The sequence below is a fragment of the Zeugodacus cucurbitae genome, chromosome 5, assembly GCF_028554725.1.
Source record: "Zeugodacus cucurbitae isolate PBARC_wt_2022May chromosome 5, idZeuCucr1.2, whole genome shotgun sequence".
NCBI lineage: Eukaryota > Metazoa > Arthropoda > Insecta > Diptera > Tephritidae > Zeugodacus > Zeugodacus cucurbitae.
Window position 1 is genome coordinate 30216310 of NC_071670.1, and position 20663 is coordinate 30236972.

The 20663-nt window shown below is 34.3% G+C and overlaps 1 protein-coding gene across 3 annotated transcripts in view; it reads right to left on the reverse strand.

The window, feature by feature from the left end:
• Positions 1-20663, reverse strand: part of LOC105216450 (phospholipid-transporting ATPase IF) — a 33525-nt gene that overhangs the window by 3223 nt on the left and 9639 nt on the right. For 2 of the 3 annotated variants that reach the window (XM_011190941.3, XM_054232517.1), the window contains exons 2-6: positions 8682-8892; positions 1934-2059; positions 1312-1858; positions 827-1241; positions 26-701 (exon numbers count right to left, since the gene is read on the reverse strand). In XM_011190941.3, the coding sequence (XP_011189243.1) occupies positions 26-701; positions 827-1241; positions 1312-1858; positions 1934-2059; positions 8682-8892 (1975 nt within the window). Of the gene's footprint in view, positions 1-25; positions 702-826; positions 1242-1311; positions 1859-1933; positions 2060-8681; positions 8893-12843; positions 15867-20663 lie in introns of those variants that run through there. The other variant, XM_029042997.2, reaches the window with a different exon arrangement.

Genomic DNA, 20663 nt, shown 5'->3' on the forward strand with positions numbered 1-20663 from the left:
AGAATTATTCGAACATCAAACTCACCTGGTTGTGATAAATATGCACCAGGTGCGCCATAAGACTGCGATCGCTTGTGACCTGTCGGAGAGGGCACAACTGCTACGTCTGGCAAGTCGATGGCAGATGTGGATCGTGTGAAAGGTAATGAAGACGGCCGCGAACCTGGAGTTGTTAACAAATTCGGATCAGCGCGGCTGACCATCTCTATAGAGCACATCCCTTCATTTCCCATTTGCGGTGGACACGATATAATCGGGTGTATTCTAGATGAGGCTCTCGTAAAATTTGGACTTCGTTTGACAATTAGCGGTCGTTTGCGTTTCTCTACTTTATTTGCTTCGTTAAGCAGCGGATTTACGTCAGACGTTATATTTGTGCCATTCGAACGGTTTGAACTTGTGCCTTTAGATATGTTTACAATGCCATTGGAAACAATACCCTCATCTATTGTGCCATTAGGATTATTGGATAGACTTGTTTCCAACATTTGCGAATGGTCGAAATCTACACCACTTTGTCGACTGGAATTGTTACTCTCCTCGGTGATATCGGAAATGGAATACATTTTGGCGAGTCCACTTTTGCCATTGGTTTCATTATTGGGTGTTTCAACTTCATCGGTAGCATTCTCATTTGATTCCCCTGCAACTTGAACGGTATGGCATATAGCCAAGGCTTGAAAGAAGTTCTTTTGGTCTTTCTGTAAAATATTAAAAATAAGAAATAATTGATATTACAGTATACAACTATTTTTAATTGAGGTTATGCGAAGACACAAATCGAATTTTATCGTCCACATTTCGAACACACATTTCTCAAACTTACATTAAATTTGTTTATATCTATCAATGCGCCGCTCCCATCTTCCAGCAGCCGTGTCTTTTTATATGTATATTTACGTCCATTTATGGAGCACTGTTGGAAAATCATTTCGTTTTTCGTTAATGTGCCGGTTTTATCCGAAAACAGTATGTTTATCTGACCAAGTTCTTCATTTAAATTTGATGTGTTTACAATAAAATGTTCGTCGCTTGCTTCGTCATACAATTGCATATCCCACTCCATGAAGAACCCACCAATACCACGTTGCAACTCAATGGTTACATACAATGATATTGGTATGAGGTAATTAAAGAGTATCAAAAAAGATAAGTAATCTTGCAGAAACTGTCGCACGCTATAGCCGTCAGCAGCAGGACCCAAATACCCCAGCTTCGGTATGACATAGATTTCTTCATAACTGCAAGGCAAAAGAAAGAGTAACTGTGTAAAGTAAATTTAAAATTTCAAGCTTCCGCTGAGTGACTCACCGCTTAAAGAAGTACATCATAGTGACGATCGCTATCAACATAACCAATATCACGACCAGGAAACGATTTACATATATCTCACTGGAGGCCGTTTTGTTGCGAGTTAGCCGGCTGTTCAGCTGCAGTTTGGTAATCATGCCCGTATAGACGGCACACCCAATCACACATTCGGTATTCTTGACACGTGAACCACGCAACAGCACATTGTCGGCTGAAAGCGGCAGCACGCGCCCCTCGCCACCGGCCAATTCTAACTTACCATTGAAACTATACAGATCAGTCTTAGGACTCTCGCATTCGATGACGCCCAATTTGTGCAGCTGGGTAATGTCGACCAACGGCAAATCACGTGGCACCGTTAACGTCTTCAAATTGGATTCACCATCCAAATTGGCGGTCGTTATGAAACATTTACCATGCGGATCGGTGCTACGCAACAACACCAAATCACAGGGCACATCACAATCGCGCTCCACCACCACCAGATCGCCCGGACAAACATATTGCGACTGTATGTGGGTTTCCACACCGTTACGTATGACCGTCACTGAGTTGAATGGAATACAAAAGACATTCAAAAATGTGCTTTGAATCTCAAGTCAACATAAATTGTTGTACGCACCTGGTGATCGATTCACAACATTGTCGGTTCTGTAACGCAAGAAATCTTCATAGCCCTGTTTAGCGGCAGTCACAGCGATCACAAAAACCAGCGGTAGCAATGATGTCAACGGGGAGACCGGGCTGTCTAAAAAACAAAAAACAAGAAATGCGTGTTAAAACAAATCTTCAAAGTTCAATTGAATTCAAAGTTTCGCATTAAATCTGGATTTGTAATATTTTTCAATGAAATATTCCTTTTTATTAACGGTTATGGAATTTCATAACAATTTACATGTGTTTTTCTTTTATATTAGTTTTACCAATTAGTTTTGCTGCTCTTAAATATTTTTTATTTTTAAATACTTTCAAAATACGTATTGCTTGATTGATTAGTCGAAAAGGAATGAGCAACCGAGGTGAAGGTAATATAGTTTTCTTTCCTCTATGAAAATGCTGCGTTTTTATATTTCATCATTACACACATGCTGCATTACCTCTTAGAAAGTGTCCAATATTTTACATGATAAAAGAACAATAAAATGTCTTCCTACTATGCTGGTCAACTCTCACCTACAATTTGAAAACCAGAGTACAGGGCAGAATAAATGTTACATTGTTTTGAGAAAAGAAAGCGCTATAAATGAACAACCATATTTCGCTCCCAATAGAGTCTGGATTTATAACAGTTCATCATAATGCCAGTGAACCCTGTGAAGACCGCTTAACAAACACTTAGTTCCCTGTCACCTGAAGAAATATTTTTCATCCAAAACCAATATTGATGTATTCTTCTAGCATTAATTACTTAAAACCAAATGTGAAGTAATTGGACAAGTTTGAACAATTTGCGTGACCGCTATTGACTTGAAATTAAGATCTCTCCCTCTGTGCCTTTTTGTAAAGTACATCCTTCAGAGAATAGAACATAGATTTCAATGTCATTATTATCAATGGTCGTACTTTATACTCAATTCTAATTGATTATTTTCTTACCGGGTTGTTTTAAAGTTGCCGAAAGATAACTTTTCTTGATAACATTGCCAATATGGTCCAAGTTTTATAACATAATATAGTCTGAATCCACCTCCTCGATAACGCTGAGAGCGAATCCAGACGTTTAACAATTTGATAGAGATGGCAGTTAGTGCTGCCTCAACTTTATTTGAATAGTAATGGCTTTGAATTTTTATACGTTTAATTTACCTATAATTAATTTTGGTTTCTCACAACCTTGGTCTTCCTCACCATATTGTTTGCGCTTAGCAATAATATGTGTACATTAAGGTGGAGCGATAATGTATGGAGAAACATTTTTTTCTTGTTTTTTAACGGCATAACTATGAAAAGTTGCCTTTTAATAATAAAACAAACACACAAAATATCAAACAGCTGACTTAATATTTTGAGATGCCCCAGTACAGTCGAAAACTAAAAAAATTGACATTTTAAACATTTATTATGAAAAATATATTCTTACATTATTTAAAATACTATTCACACATCAAACTTTTTTGGATTGAAATAAGGCATTTGTGACGCGATAGCAGCCTTGCCCTAATAAAACCATCTCGTTTATTTTCTCCACAAACTGCACTCGATGCTTCTGTACCAACTTGACACAGCGGTCCACGGCTTGGGTATGGGATGTATCAAGACCGTTTTTGACAATGTCTTTCAAGGCTTCATCGGCTATATTTAAAGTTAGAGGTGGTTCAGTTTAGTTGAGTATTACAGTCTCGCCACATTTTAATGTCAGTGTAACCCTTGGCATTGAAGTTGCTTTAAACATCGATCATCGATATGCAATACCCCTTATAACCTATCTGTCGTCATCAAAAATGGCAATGAGAAGATTTTCTGGGTGGCTGTGGTTATCCATTTAGAATCGTTAAGGGCTTCAGGTTCCATATTAACTAAATCAGAAAAAAATATGCCAGTACTGATAACGGTCATTACGTTGTATAAATACTTTTGGTCGGTACGAAGCTCTTCCCCAATTATTTCAATTATTGTAGGTATAACGGTAAATTCGACTATCGACATTTTTTGACCAGTTTGTAATTGAGATCCGATGGCACCCGAAAAGCATTTAGGTCCTGTAGTTTTGCCGTTTTAATGTAATAGTAGTGGTAACTCATTTGTCGTTTTCTGTAAAATTTCCAATGTTTATCAATACGGAATAAAGACTTATCCTTCCTTCCGTCAAAATTCAAACCGCGAGGTATTTTATTGGAGTCCGCTTCTTTTAAATTTGATCTGATCTTTGTTCTGTCGCGGCGCAACTTTAAACGATCAATAACTTAACTTGGATCGTTCGATGAAATAATACCAACGTCTTTTAAAATAGAAGAATCTATAATGGTCTATCGGAGACTCCAGAATCGTACGCAAGGGCTAAAGGGCAGAGGTGGTTATAATTTTCCCTTGACCTGTTCTTGGTCTTTTGAAATACGTATATTACGCGGTTTCTATTACCGTTTTCTTATTTATTTAACTTTAGTGTGACCCTCCCCATAGCTCCAACGATTCCAAAACGTTTTCTTTCCCTCCCTATTAATTACACAGCCGCATGAATTACGAATCCGGTGTCGGTTTTTCAAAATTCAAAATGACGGATCTGTTTAGACACATAGAACTTTTGAAAAGTAGCGTCAAATTCGTAATCTGTCACCTCGAATACTCGCCCAACTAAAACACCAACCACATAATCAGTTTTGGACCTTTTTCGAGGCTGACCTTACCACATTAAACCGGAATCAATGGTATTGTATAGGTATGTCCTTAGATTTGAATCCATACATTTAGAGACTATGCAGACTTCAAAAGACACGTGCCTAAGTTTCACAGCTATCGCAGAATCAGCGCAAAAAATATCAAATCAAAAAAATGATAATATAAATTATTTGATATAACAACTTCCAGCACCTCGAAATCAATTCTATTAATATTCAACTCACACTTGATAAACGGACAAGTGGTGCCGTCAATTTTAATATAGTAAAACTTCCTGTATTATATTAATGACAGTTATTGTATTCAGAGAAACGTCTAATTGCAAGGGTTTGTTTTTCCGTAATACAATTACTTCATACATTTGTGTAAATAATGTCACATATTTTTAATTATTTTTGCCGCAAAATAAATATTTGCCGCCAGCTGCAGAGATTTAAAGCTTCTGTTGAAATTCCGCTTCGATTCTTTTTATTTTACTTTTCTATTTTTCTTTCTGTTTCTGTTTCTGTTTCTGTTTCTGTTACTAACTATATAGCTATGCTTATGTGGAAATTTGAATTATATTTTTAATATTTCCCTTCACGTACAGTCTTACATATAAACAATTTCATGAATAATATTTTAATTATTGAAGCTGCTTTGGTTTCATTACCGTTTGATTAGCTTAAAAAAATAATGAAATTTCCATGGATTTCGTTAAGCTTAAATAAATTAATTATATGTGTATTTGTTATCGGTTGCAATAATATAACAATGTATATGCAATATTAATAAATTAAGATAACTACTAAATATTAGAGAATTATGGAAATTTTTTCACTTCACACAAAATGATATAATCGAAGACGGCTTGCAACTCTACACGTGTCAGTTAACGTTGAGAGGGGCAGAGGCCCAGTCAAACGTCTGTCAAAGGTGTAAGCGTCAAGTATATAGATACACACATACATACATTCGGTTCATATGTATGTATGTATGTTCATGGATGTGTATATACGCTACTAATCAACAGCATTTCGAGTACAGTGAGTACCAACAACAAAGCATACATAAACCATAATTCATAGTAATAAAGTTTAATTGATTGCACATAAGAGTGTCACCGCATAAATTCAATCAGTGAACTGAAATTCTAATATGCAATAGAAAAGCAAACAAAAGTCAAAAAGAAAACAACAACAATAAAAAATGCTGAATATGATCGAATATTGGCATGGCGCAAAGACGCAAATAGAAAAACTTTATATATACATACTCTGGTGGTCACATAATTAAGGACACTCCGTTTTCTTTTGAAATATTGGTTTATTTTATAATTTAAAAGCGACATATTTTTTTAAACTTCAGTTACCATATTTATTATCTTCTAAGGTATAGATTTATTGAAAATTTAACGAACAAATTGCTTCCCATCTGAACAAAATAAATTAAACTTGGATTCATCGCTCAACAGTATTTGTTTCCAAAAATCTAAGGGTTTTCCGATATACTCCTTTGCAAATTTAATACGACTCTTTAAGTTTTTGTTTGATATGTGCGGTTTTTTTCTTGCGATTCAAGAAGACGACATCTGATGGTTCGTGTTGATACATCGTTGGTCAGTTGATCCTTTATCGTGCCAAGAATTTGCCTGGAAGTTAAAAAAGGATTCGCCTTGCAAACTTTACAAATTACACGATCGTCCTTTGAAGTAGTTTTTCTGGCCCGTTTTTTTCTTATTTTACTCCTTGTCCTCCATAATAAATCAAAGCATTGTGAACCATTGATTTTGAGCATAAAAGTTCCTTCGCTACGGCTCTAATGGACATTTTTTCCTTCACGTACTTGTAAATAATCATTTTCCTCAATTCTGGAGTACAACTCTTTTTTCGACCCATATCTAATTATTTAATTTGATATTGAATATTTAGTTAATATACAAATGATTTATACAACTTACCGCAAGTTTTTGTGTTAAAATAATAAAAAATCCAATAAAAAAAATTGGTGTCCTTAATTATGTGACCAAGCACCAGCACACTCAAAATACAATAAATTCATCAAACCGCTGAATTTTAGTAAAAGTGTCTAAATTCGTCACTCAAAAACGTGCTACATTTTTGAGCACAGTTATAATATACCGTTGCAATTTACAGTGGATCTCTAGGCGAAAATTTAGTGCTAAAAACATTGAACTGAAACGCCGGTTTTACTCAACTTTATTTTGTCCCTAATTATGTGGCCACCAGTGTATATGTATGTGTGCCACCTAAGTGACGCCGTCCAGCATGAAGTTCGCGTTCACATTCTTATTCCTATTTGACTACATCAATCAAAGAGCTGCAAACGCAGCATCAATGGTGGAGCGCATGCAAAATCAAGCAAACAAACAAACACTAACAAAAACAATAACAATAACAACATTACTTGCATAGATACTTTAATTGTGCCACATTAATTTGAGCTGCATTGTTGGGTGCGAATTGGCGCACGAAGGTGATGGTCAAGGTCCGCCAAACAACAGGAGAACTAGGCGTTCAGAGCCGCAAAGAGTTGAGACGTAGCGAGCGTATGAATATTCTGTCGTTTAACAAAAAAATGCTAATTGCAGCAATTTTAATCAACAAATAATATACAAAAGTACACAAAGTAAACGCTTCAGCAAAAATAAGCGTGTCCAAGAGTAACATATGACATCTAAAAATTGGGACATTTTTATACCCTGAACAGGGTAAATTAAGTTTGTCACGAAGTTTGTAACACCCAAAAGGAAGCGTCGGAGGCCCTATAAAGTATATATATAAATGATCAGTATGTTGAACTGAGTCGATTTAGCCATGTCCGTCTGTGTGTCTGTCTGTTTGTATATATACGAACTAGTCCTTCAGTTTTTAAGATATCGTTTTGAAATTTTGCAGATGTTATTTTCTCTTCAAGAAGCTGCTCATTTGTCGGAACTGCCGATATCGGACCACTATATCATATAGCTACCATACAAACTGAACCATCGGAATCAAGGGCTTGTATGGAAAACTTCCTCATTTTACTACATAACTACTTCACGAAATTTGGTGTGAGTTATTGCTCATAGAAATAATTTAATCTCCGAAAAAATTGTTCAGATCGGTTCACTATAGCATATAGCTGCCATACAAACCGAAAGATCGTAATCAATGGCATTTGACGTGGTATCTTCACGATATTTGACATGGATTACTGCTTAAGGTAATAATTTAATCTCCGAAATTGTTCAGATCGGTTAACTATATAACCTTAATGTTTCTAGCAAACAACCCGGCTAAAAAGAATTAGTAAAATGTTTTCTTTTTTTTTACTTACTTTTTCTTACGTCTTTAGATTTGCTTAAGCACATATTTACTAAAAGAAATGCACCTGTGAAGGATATATTACCTTCGGTACAGCCGAAGTTACCGTTTGTTCTTGTTAAAATTAAGCAAGTATGTCAGTTCATAATTATATATAATATTTATAAATGTGTTATCTAGATCAATGAATATATGTGTTGCTTTCCATTTAAGATACCTATGAAACGGTAAAGAACAACTATGAAGCATTTCTTCTTGAACTGCTAACATCGCCTTCAACCTCTTCATAGTTTGCTCAGAAATATAAGATAGAATCGGTGGAGTACCGAATGCGAAATCTATCTAACATTGAGTTTAAACCACAGTTATATAAACGGGAATTTAGATAATATTTGTTTACCAAGCAGAACTTAAAATACTTCGAAGTTATCAATATAATCGTACGCGAAGTTTAATCAAAGGCTTCGAGTTATTTTTTTATTTTATATAATTTTCCGTTCATTCACGTAGCGTAAGATCACTTGCTAATTACTCGTTATCTAGCTTTTAGCACTCGCCAGTTCATACAAACATATTTTCGCACCCTTTCGCCATTTAATATTCAGCATATTCGAGTAATATTCAGTATTTTCGAATAACAGTCTAATTTTTAAGCAAAATAATTACGGCATAAATAACAAATTATTGCATAAATAACTTCTATTTAAGGTTAAGCTAAGTGTGGCTTACCGATTACTAGTGATATGACCGTCATAATAAGAAAGTAAAAATTCGCTATACGTCGAAATTGTTCGAGCAAATTTTGTGGCAGGAATGTAATTAGTGTGTATTTTGTGGATTTGATGCGATTTAGTTGTTGTCGCCCCTTTTTCTTTTTCACCTCCTCATCGCCGCCAATTTTGATTTGTAGCCAATCATTAATTGTGCTAACACGGGAACCCTATCAAAAGAGAAAGAAAAATAATTTAAATTAGAGCAAATAAATAAACATATAATTGGATTATTTATCGAAAATACAAATAAAATCGATACGTCAATGATGGAGCTTTAATAGATTTATTAGAAAGCATTAGAAGTGGCGTGTTCACTAACTAACTTAAAGGACAAATTAGGCCCAATGGCGGTTCCCTAAGCTTAAAAAATCACAGAAAGCTGCAGAAAGCAATTTAATGCAGCTAAACACTCCCAAGTAGAGGAATAAGAAAATCGTGGAAATCCTTCTGTGAGAAATCGAGACCACGGTAGAAGCGTCTCTTCTAAGAAAGGTAATAGCAAAGTCTGTACATAACATTGGGTCCTTAAATATTATAGATTTAAAATCGGTGGTAACAACGACTGAAAAATCTTTGCAAGTAAAATAATACGCTTTTATAAACTCCAGCGTAATGCCCTAAACCTAAGGCTTAAAGATCTGGACATCTATCCTAGTGAAACTTAGGTTCATAATTTCAACGCCGGGAGTTTCAACGACGTGCAGATTGTCCAAAGAGGCACACCTCAAGGAGGCTTGTTATACCCAATGATACAGCAATGAATATAGTGTTGTTAGGTCCAGAGAAGGGGAGTGCATGTTGTTTCAGTAAGAGGTAAATTACTAAATACGCTCGTGGACCTCGTGGAAGCAAAACTGAGATAGTGATGTTTATCAGGAAACACAAAACCACCTTCAATAAATGGCACTCCGCTATTACTAGGTGAGAAAGCAAGTAAAAAATGGAGAAGCGGCCTAAAGAACCATTAGTTCATAATCTATTAGATACAATATTCCGTTATATGAATATAAATTGAAGAGCTTAAACTATGGTATGTACAACATTTAGAGTTTATGGTATATTGTTTTTGATGCATGTACACATTTATTATATACCTTAAAATCTGTTGGCAACAGATACCAGATATCTTCTTCTTACGAACTTAGTACATAATGAATAAATAAATGAGTAATGCTTCGATATATACAAAGAAGGTGCTGCAAACAAAAGAAAGGATCAGGTGTTGCTCCATAAGATTAAAAAATAAATTCGTTTTCACATAAACACATATAAGTATGTATTATAATTGTTTTGTTTGAACTTTTCGACTTTCCACCAGGCCTTATGACTATTCATAGCACTTCGAATGCTGTGTGCCTAATCAATTAACGCTTCTGCCTATAATGTGCTTTTAATTTTTCGCTTGCTTACCAGATTTATCTCAATTTGCTGGGTGTTTATTAAGTTCAATAGTTTTTAGATCAATCGCTATAACTACAGTAAACATGAGCAAGTAGTGTAAAAAATATTTGTATTTATTATTTACAGTTACACGGATATGTACAGGTATTAAGACACTGTATTATGATTTCTGAATTACTTATTCGGTCCTAATCACGTGTTGTAAAAATATTTTACGTAATTTTATATTTTTAATATCGATAATACGTAAGGTTTCAATATTCACGTTCGATTTCGAAAATGTGTCGAAGATTAAACTAAGTTTCCGCAAATCCCAAATGAATAAATCTTCGTAGGGGTTAATTTAAAAACAGGGTAATGGATCCCGAATTGCTTGTTAATAAAAAATTATAGGAATAACTGTCGGCAAATTTTTGCCATAAATTATTTTTGAAAATTTGAAAATCGATTTGTACCATACTATAGATTCTATATTGGACGTTCTACCTTATGACGCCCAGCTTTTCTCTTATCTGTACAGTAGTGGTAAATGTTACGTTTTTCAATACCATATGAAAGTGAATTGAATGGAAGCGGCCTAATAATAGAACCCATAAAATTTTTATCATAGATAGCTTACCTTCTATTATTATATAATGTATTCATTATATTTTTTTGATTTTTGGCACTTCAATAACCAAAATTGTTATCTTCGCAACAAATTATTGGGATTTTTGACACTTTGAGAAGATAAATTAGTTAAAAACGGAGCAATGAATCACTGGAAGTTAAATGTGTTTTTTTTTTTGTTTTGTCATTTACGAATATCAAAGATGATAACTGAAAAAATGAACATAAAATATTAATTGCTCATATATACGAATAAATACATATGTATGTACACTGTGTATGAGCATTCTGATTACAAAGGTAATTCCAAATGATCTATTTTTATATCTAACTAAAGCTGGTTGCAAGCACCGTTATCAACTCGAACTAATGACGATGCCACTCTGGGTATATCTCATAACTCTCTGTTACTTTTTTGATGATTCTGACGTCATCAATTTCATGCGTGAAACAAATAATATTTTATCAGTTTAGAAATATGTAATCAATTCCAATGTTCGTCTCTAAAGTGGATAATTTCGATTCATTTGTAAAAATATATAATATTGAAGCAAAACAGGCTAAGTTTCAAACAAAGCATTAGTTGTGCTCCTAATTTGAAAGTATTTGAAGAGTGTTGAATGTTTCCAAAAATATCATGTTGGGACGGAGACATTTTCTTTTGTTAGCCAAGTTATAAGGAAATACGGTCAACTATGTTTATTTACTTTCTTTACGAGACCCTCTAAATATCTGGAAAAACTTCTCCGAACATAACCACAACATTGGTAATCAAAAGAAAATATAGATCGATTACAAGCATTGTTGATACCGAAACACATCATGCTTATCCAAGCTCATCCAAATTCATATAAATTTTTATTATATATGATATGGTGATATGGAACTCACAATAGTTAATTTGGTACGATCGGGTTGGGGAAATATCTGGACCGATTTCAAATATTATTGAAGCAAAATTATCATATTTCAAGGTGTGCATCGTAAAGGTGAAAGGAATGTATAGAAAGTTGAAAGCTTGTTACTATAATAAAATTCTTCTCTAGAATTTTGACGTTTATGTTCTCCTTCAATGGCGACCACAGTTGTATCTGGAAAACGCCTACTGCGGTCGTTTACTGTCACAAGGTTGTTTCTATAACATAATGAACTGTTTTTGAGTGCTCAGTAGAATTTGATACTTTAGGGTGAAAAATAATCCGCGTCTCATTAAAGCTTTCTTTAATTTTAGTTAAATAGATTAGAATGGAGAGTTAGCATTAAATTAGCAATATAGCTAGAATTCCATTCAATTAATTATTATTTATTAAATAGAAAATTTGTTGTCCACTAAAAGACTTTGATCTCCCAAGGGATAGTCACGAGCTCGCGCAAAGCTTCCAAATATACGAAAATACATAAAATATAATACAATTCACTTGCAACTCGAACTCTTAAAAATGTTCATATTTCCTTATTATAGAAATATATTGCCGAAATTCGGAATATAACCGAGACTACTTTTGTAAATTATATAAAAATATATACATTACACATATATGTATGCTAGAGCTCTTGGTATTCGACTAACCGAATAGGTCATTATTCGAATAGTAATATTCGGTTTACACTATTCGTATAATCGTCAGTCATCGACTATTCGATTAACCGCTCATTTTCGACTATTCGATTAACCGTTCGTTGTCGACTATTCGAAAAGTGAAAGTTCATTAAATTTCTATGTTTATTGAAAAATATGAAACTCATGAAAAATGCGAACAATTGACATTTTCACAAATAAAAACAAACAAAAATCAAAGGCTGCTTGGATTTCAAACAATTTTCATTTATTCAAATGCTGCCAGCCGTTGTTGAACGATTATTCGAATAGACGTAACATTGCGACTAATCGAATGGTACTAACCGGTTAATATTCGTACGAACGGTTACAAACCGGATACTCGGTTTTCTGGTTAATCGAATAATTTTAAGAACCCTAATATATACACATATAACTATACAAATACTTTGTCTTTACCTACTTTGGAATACCTAGCGTTAAAGAATAGTACCATTAATTTTACATTTGGTGCATGAGATTTTATTAATATATTTTCATTGCCACACACCTTATGCCATTTCCATGAGACGCTATCTTTAACAAATGTCTTCGATTCATCCGTATTGTGAAACAGTGGGAACCCATAAGTTGCTGTATTTACGCGTCGATAGCCGCCGGCAAGGTGATCATGCCGACCCACAAAATTCATTTTCTGCTGGAAATCCGCGCCAAAATCACACAAACATGTCAAACACAAACGCAAAAAAGACAGAACTCTTCGAAATATTTATAAACGATTTTTTTTCCCAAACACATTTACGAAATCACAGCAACAAAAACGAAAATTGAAAATAAAAAACTGCACGCTTGAATAAGATTTTGATTTCCGCAAAAAATTTCACTTTATTTCGTTGGCGCGTTATGCGTAGCATTTGTTGGAATGTGGTTTTGTTCAGCACTGCTTTTGAACTGTCATAAGGAATGCCATGACAAACAGTTGTGTTGAGATTCATTCAACTAATTACACTGGAACATCGCGTTCAATTTCATGTGAGACTGTTGAAACGCGCATGCACCCGCGTCACAAGCATTACGCGCATTATGTCGAATCACAGTTAAACTTGGCTTAGTGTTGATTCTGATTGTGTGTTGTCGCACTTTTACGAGATTAATTTTCAACACCTTTCGCTGTCTAATTTAATAGTTTTTTATTGTTGTATGTTGGTTTGGTTTATTATTATTTTTCTTATTACTTTTATTTATTTAGTTTATAGAGCGGTGAAAAAATCTATTCATTTGCAGCATTTCACATTTTTACAGTTTGGAAAACATTTGCACCACTTATTTGCACCACTTATTTGCACCCATTCATCTAATATCTAAATGGCTATTTGGCCACCCGCGGTCCATCAGCTCTCAAACCTGGAGAATATCTACATATTATATGAGTGTGTAAATATATGCTCATATTTGTGATAAATAAGTAGCGTATTTATCTTTCATTTTGCGCCTTTAGTTTATACAGTAGCATTAGTTAACACCTAACGCTAGAAGGAACTCTGCACAAAGGTTTGTAAAGCTTTTCAATTAACATATTGCTGGCAAAAGTATACCGAGGGTTAAGCAAATGTTCCACGCTCAGCTCAAAGAGCATGCGTTTTTATAGGTTCTTACGAGCTATGCTCGACAACTTTTCACTCTTCGGCTGATTTCCCTTTAATCCTCAGCTACTGCATTTAAAATCTAGTGAGACAAATATTTCCAATACTGTTTCAATCTCAATAAGAAACAAAACCTAAGGCTACTTAGGCGAGAGCGGCTATCTGCTACCACTAAATAGATAATCACAATTCTTTAATTATTATCTATTACTATCATCCTTTATTAAAGCTTAAATAAATGTCAATGTTACTTACATTATTTTACGAACTTTGTAGTTTGAATGCATTGAGCATCTCAAAAGGATTAAATTAAAAATTGATTGAATTTGTGCAATTTTGCCTAATATTTTAAACTGTGATTCCCAAAAAGTCCACAGCGTTTTCAAGTATACTGACATCGGTATTTTGACAAGGAATTGAGATGTATTTTCTAGAAGTTTAACTCCTATTTTGTAACAACTCGACTAGATATGTATGGTTTGCTGTGGTTAGTGGGCCGGTGTAATCATCAGTCCATATTTCTTAAAAAATGAGCCGGTGAGAATGTAACCATCACTGGCGACCGTTATCGAACACTTTGGTGAGCAGATAATTTCACGTTTTGGGCCGGCCGATTAGCCACCGAGGTCGAGTAAAATCTATGGGGAATATGTAAAGACAATACCAATTCGATTTAGACCTCGGAGCAAAACAACACTCCAGTTTCCAGTCGAAATTCTTGAACGAGTCATCGAAAATTGGACTCAATGGATGGACCATCTGCCGCATCCACATTTGATAGACATAATCTTTAAAAAATAAATACCAAAGAATTGTCGTTCGAATGATAATAAACATTCTCCATTAAATTTGAATTTTCTGTTTTTTTTTTCATTAAAAAAGTAGGGAACCTCGAAATGGATACCCTTTATACATATATCCCGTTCCTAAGCAAATGCATCAAATACTATGTTGAAAAATACTGCAAAATTATGTTGAAATTAGTGTTTCAGTACTTGACTTGCTTTACTTTTATTTTATTATATTTTGTATTAAATTTTTTTACATCAATATAGAAACGAATGATTAGATTTTTACTCAATACGAACATTTTCAAAATGCAATGCCTCAGCATATTTAATTTAGTGTTATCTGTTTTAAATTTCAAAAATTCCACCAACTCATTGAGCTTTCCAAATCATTTCACTCATGTATATAGTCGAATTCAATCAGTTGTTATGCTTCAATGCATTTTTCGGGCATTATATATACATATGTATGTAAATTAATCAACTTATTTAATATTTCTCTTTTGTTTTTTTTTTCTTTAGATCACCATGGTATTTATTTTCAAATTCCTCATCCACACACACACACACCCGCTTGTCTCTTAATGACTTTCAACCAACCGGTCCAGCTGATCAATTAACTCCGGCAATGCGTTGCGATCGTAAGCCAAATTTACATACATATTCGGTCGCTGTAGCATGAACTGCATGAACTATATATATATATATATGTATATATATACGTATAAATAGTGTGCACTCGAGCAACTATCCGCGAAATAGACGCTTAGACGCTTTCGGTCGCACGATTCCCCTAGTACTAAACAATTCAAACGAATGCTGAACTTGAAATCTTCTAACCAAAACAGATTTTACGCTCATGTACATCAGTTTTCTGCGATATAACTCGCATTTCTTCCGACTGTACGAGCATGTGTGTGTGTGTATGCTTATGTGCTTGTACGGCACGCTTTCGAGTTTGGCGCACATCTTTAGCTGAGAGCATTGCTTTCTTGGCACAGTTAATTGCCCATTTTCTTAACTTCCACTTTGTACCGCTATGGTGGGGCAAACAGCGGCAAATACACATACATGCCGCATACAACTATAAACGGGTCTTGCAACAAATCAAGCCGGAAGATTCTCTCTCTCAAAGCTGGCCTCTCTGACAATGCGAGGTATTCCACGTTGTTATCAAATTTTGTTTAACCTGATTTCTGTTCTTTATCGTAACTGTTATTTTTGGTTGATGAGCTAAAAATAATCTCATAAGACTATGCTCTCCACAATATTATGATTGTATGTATATATATGACGTATTTATTAGTGCGGAAATATGTATATAACACGCACTTAAGTACACTTACATGTACCTCGATGACTTTTGTTATTAATATGAAATATTTCGTTGTCATTGTTTTTTACTTCCAGTTCAATCAACTATGACGTCATGTGAGTTTATGCAACAAGTACTTGCTGTGTGCTATTAAATTAACTTTGTTTTCAATTCAGTTAGATTGTGGCATATACCCAAGTGAGAGCATTACTTGGAGAATAAGCTTTCTGTTTCTCGCATGTCTATATAGATACGGTTGTATTCGAACGGTAAATTCATTAGTGATACCCATACAAATGTCTAATAAAATTGCACCCAGTCGGACCTTGCTTAATGCGGGTGCCAATGAAATACCTTACGAAACTAATCAACAATTAACTGATACGATTAACTGATTTAACTTAAAGCAAAACTAAATATAAATATGAAATGCATAAAATTTAAATTGTTAATATTAACCGTTTAAACATTATTTGATTAAAATATATTTTTTAATAATATAATTTGTAATAGAATTTTGAAAAAAAAAAACAATTTGCTTTCAAATTCTCTCATACCTTGAAGATTGTCACAAAATGCTATAACTCAGTAACCGATTATCTAACGATCCCGTATTATTTTCTTAATTTAGTCTAGACGATCGAGTCGAAATTCCATGCATATATTGAACGGAAGTCATAACACTATACAACACTCGGCTGGGTATTGGACCAATCTATTTTTTCCGGGAGATTTATTCTAAATCTAAATCTAAAATTAAATCTCAACTTTCTTCTTAATTCGATGGTATATAGAAATCTGTCATCAAGCTTGTATGACAGATCCAGTATTTTTAGAAATATAAGTTTTTTATTTTTTTGTAATTCAAACTGTGATCATTCATATTTCACCATTGTATTAATTAAAATTAAAAAGTAGTTATATCCTGTAATTAATAATAATTTTTTATGTCCCTTTTTCGAACTTCGAATCCAAATATTTCGATTTTGGAGGCTAACTTCGAATATCGGTGAATACACTTTTTTAACTTATGACTCAATCTCCTGGAAAAAATTAGTTTAGTCCAATACCCAGAAAAAAGTAGATTTTGTCATATATATGAAACTCTTTGTTTTGAGAGAGCACTGTCAAAAACCACATTTTTTATAACATTTGTCAATGATGCCACTACAGAAAAAATTAGATTGGCCATTTTAGTAATAACTTGGGTATTTTACATTGTAGACTTGAAACTTGGCACACTTATTTCTTGGCACCATAGGAAGGTTGCTTTCGAAGATGGGCACAATCGGACCACTGCCACGCCCACAAAATGGCGCAAACCGAAAACACATAAAGTGCCATAACTAAGTCATAAATAAGCTATCGAAATAAAATTTAGCACAAAAGATCGCACTATGAAATGGCATATTTGGATGTAATTTTTTGGAGAAGTGGGCGTGGCCCCGCCCTCAAATAGGGTTTTTGTAAATATCTCGCAAACCAATAAAGCTATATAAATCAAACTTTCTGCAGTCGTTTCTTTTAGTCCCTTCTTAATACATTCCTTCGGATAATAACCACGCCCACCTCCCATACAAAGGTTAGGTTGAAAATTACTAAAAGTGGGGTAACTCACTAACGAAAAACGTTAGAAACACTAAATTTCACATAAGAAATGGCAGATGGAAGCTACACTCAGATTTTTTTTACAAAATGGGAAATGGGCGTGACGTCGCCCACTTATGGGTCAAAAGGCATATCTCAGGAACTACTCGACCGATTTCAATGAACTTGGTTTGTAATAGTTTCCTTTCATCCCAATGATAGGTTGTGAAAATAGGCCAAATCGCTTCACAATTACGCCTACTACCTATATACCAGAACTTTGAAGACGATCTGAATCGTTTACTTTACAATATATAAAGTAAGCACTAGTGAAGATATCGGTGCAGAGCTTTGCACAAATACTACGTTTATAGTGTGGCAGTCCCATTCTAAAAATAGCCGAAATCGGCCCATAGATTTTCAAGGCCCCATATATCGAACATGAGGACCTCGGTGCTTCTAACCTAATATTAGGGTTTCCAACTCTCAATGGACTTTATACAATATATATGACAAATATGTGGGTCAAATTGTGTATTATTAATATAAATAAAGTTAAATAAATAAATTGCGAGAGTATAAAATGTTCGGTTACACCCGAACTTTGCACTTCCTTACTTTTTTTTTTTGCTATTGTGTAACTTGATTGAAAAAATTCAAAAATTTGGAATTGTTAAAAAAATTTTGTCGACAAATGAGCGATTGAAGCGTTCAGCCATTGATCGATACTTACAATAGCACCGGTAGTCGACAATCGCTCAGTAGTCGTTTATCTACTCCCAGTCGACACTCGTAGTAACAGTATCATAGCTGCGGTCTCTTATACTTGTCTTAAAACTATGACTACGCTCTTGAGCAGTCTGATGAAATCAACGAATCGGGCATAAATATAATTTTTTGAATAATATTTATGATATTTTCAATAATTTGACTGTGGCGCCACATGTCAGAGAACTAATTACCCCAATTAGCTTCTGTGGCAAGTGCCACCAAAAAGTTGATAGACAGTATCAGCAAACCTTTTCTAATAATTCAATGAATGAATTCAACAGAATTCACGGATGACGCAAAATTGAGTTTGCGTTTAGTGTCATATTATTAATATCTTATTATCATTTCTCTGGCGAATTCAATCAGGGCAAAAGTTCAAATTTAAATTGAAGGTGCTTTGATTGCGCTACCCACATTTACGGCGTTCGTATTCATCTTCATTTTGGTACTAACATGAGAGTAATGATTTTGTGAGTAGCTTTTCAATGTCAGAGATGCATTCGATGATTTTTATACTCTCGCAACAAAAGTTGCTAAAGAGAGTATTATAGTTTTGTTCACCTAACGGTTGTTTGTAAGTCCTAAAACTAAACGAGTTAGATATAGGGTTATATATACCAAAGTGATCAGGGTGACGAGTAAAGTTCAAATCCGGATGTCTGTCTGTCCGTCCGTCTGTCCGTCCGTGCAAGCTGTAACTTGAGTAAAAATTGAGATATCTTAATGAAACTTGGAACACGTGTTCCTTGGCACCATAAGAAGGTTAAGTTCGAAAATGGGCGGAATCGGACCACTGCCACGCCCTCAAAATGGCGATAACCAAAAACACATAAAGAGCTATAACTAAGCCATAAATAAAGTTATGAAAATAAAATTTGGAACATAGGATCGTATTAGGGAGGGGCATATTTGAATGTAATCTTTTTGGAAAAGTGGGCGTGACCCCGCCCTCAAATTGGTTTTATATATATATCTTGCAAACCAATAAAGCTATATAAACCAAACTTTCTGCAGTCATTTCTTTTCGCCGTTTCCTTATACAGTCCAAAAATGAAAGAAATCGGATAATAACCACGCCCACCTCCCATACAAAGGTTAGGTTGAAAATGACTAAAAGTGCGTTAACTCACTAACGAGAAACGTCAGAAACACAAAATTTCACAGAAATGATAGCAGAAGGAAGCTGCACTCAGATCTTTTTACAAAATGGGAAATGGGCGTGGCATCGCCCACTTATGGGTCAAAAACCATATCTCAGGAACTACTCGACAGATTTCAATGAAATTCGGTATATAATATTTTATTGACACCCTGATGACATGTGTGGAAAATGGATGAAATAGGTTCACAACCACGACTACTTTCTTTATAACTCAATTTTGAATTCCATCTGAATCCTTTACTTTATAATATATACATTAGGAACCAATGATGATAGCGAAATAAAACTTTACACAAATACAGTATATGATCTGTGGCATCACTTGTGAAAAAATTGTCGAAAACGGACTATAACTTTTCAAGGCCCCAGATATCGAACATGTTGAACTCAGCGCCTAAGGTTAAATTTTAACCGAAAATATGGGTAAATCTCTCAACTAATTTAATGTAATTCAGAGGAAATTGTTTTCTTCCAATAGTGTGTCTCTGTTCCAAAAAATATTAAAATCGGGTCACAACATCTCCTAGCTCCCATATACATAATTATAGGTTTTGCAAAAATATCATCCCCTAGCTCCCATATACCTAATTAAAGGTTTTTCAAAAATTCATTGGGCTTTATTACGCATATACATATGTATTGGTTAATATGTGATATATCTTAGCAAAATTAAGTGAGCTATAGTATTGGATATAGTGTACCTTGCTGGTGAAATTGAATGAAATCGGTTCAGTAATTACTTCAGCCCTCATACACTATATAGGACGATTTTCGTTATTCTATTAAACTTTATGCCGAATTTATGGGTAAATTTGTGCGTTATCTTAATAAAATTTCTTCAATAAATTGCGAGAGTATAAAATGTTCGGTTACACCCGAACTTAGCCTTTCCTTACTGGTCTTTATTAATTTTAGACCAAACTTATTTAGTGCCATTCAATCTATTATGTCTCATTACGACTTCACATCTCAGCAGATTCTTAACTTCAAAATATATAACTTTAGAATAAATAAGAGTATGAATAAAAAATAGAGATATGGTGTCTCCAACATTAGTCATCTCTGATGACGGCTAGTCTATACCCTTCTCTAGTCACCATATAC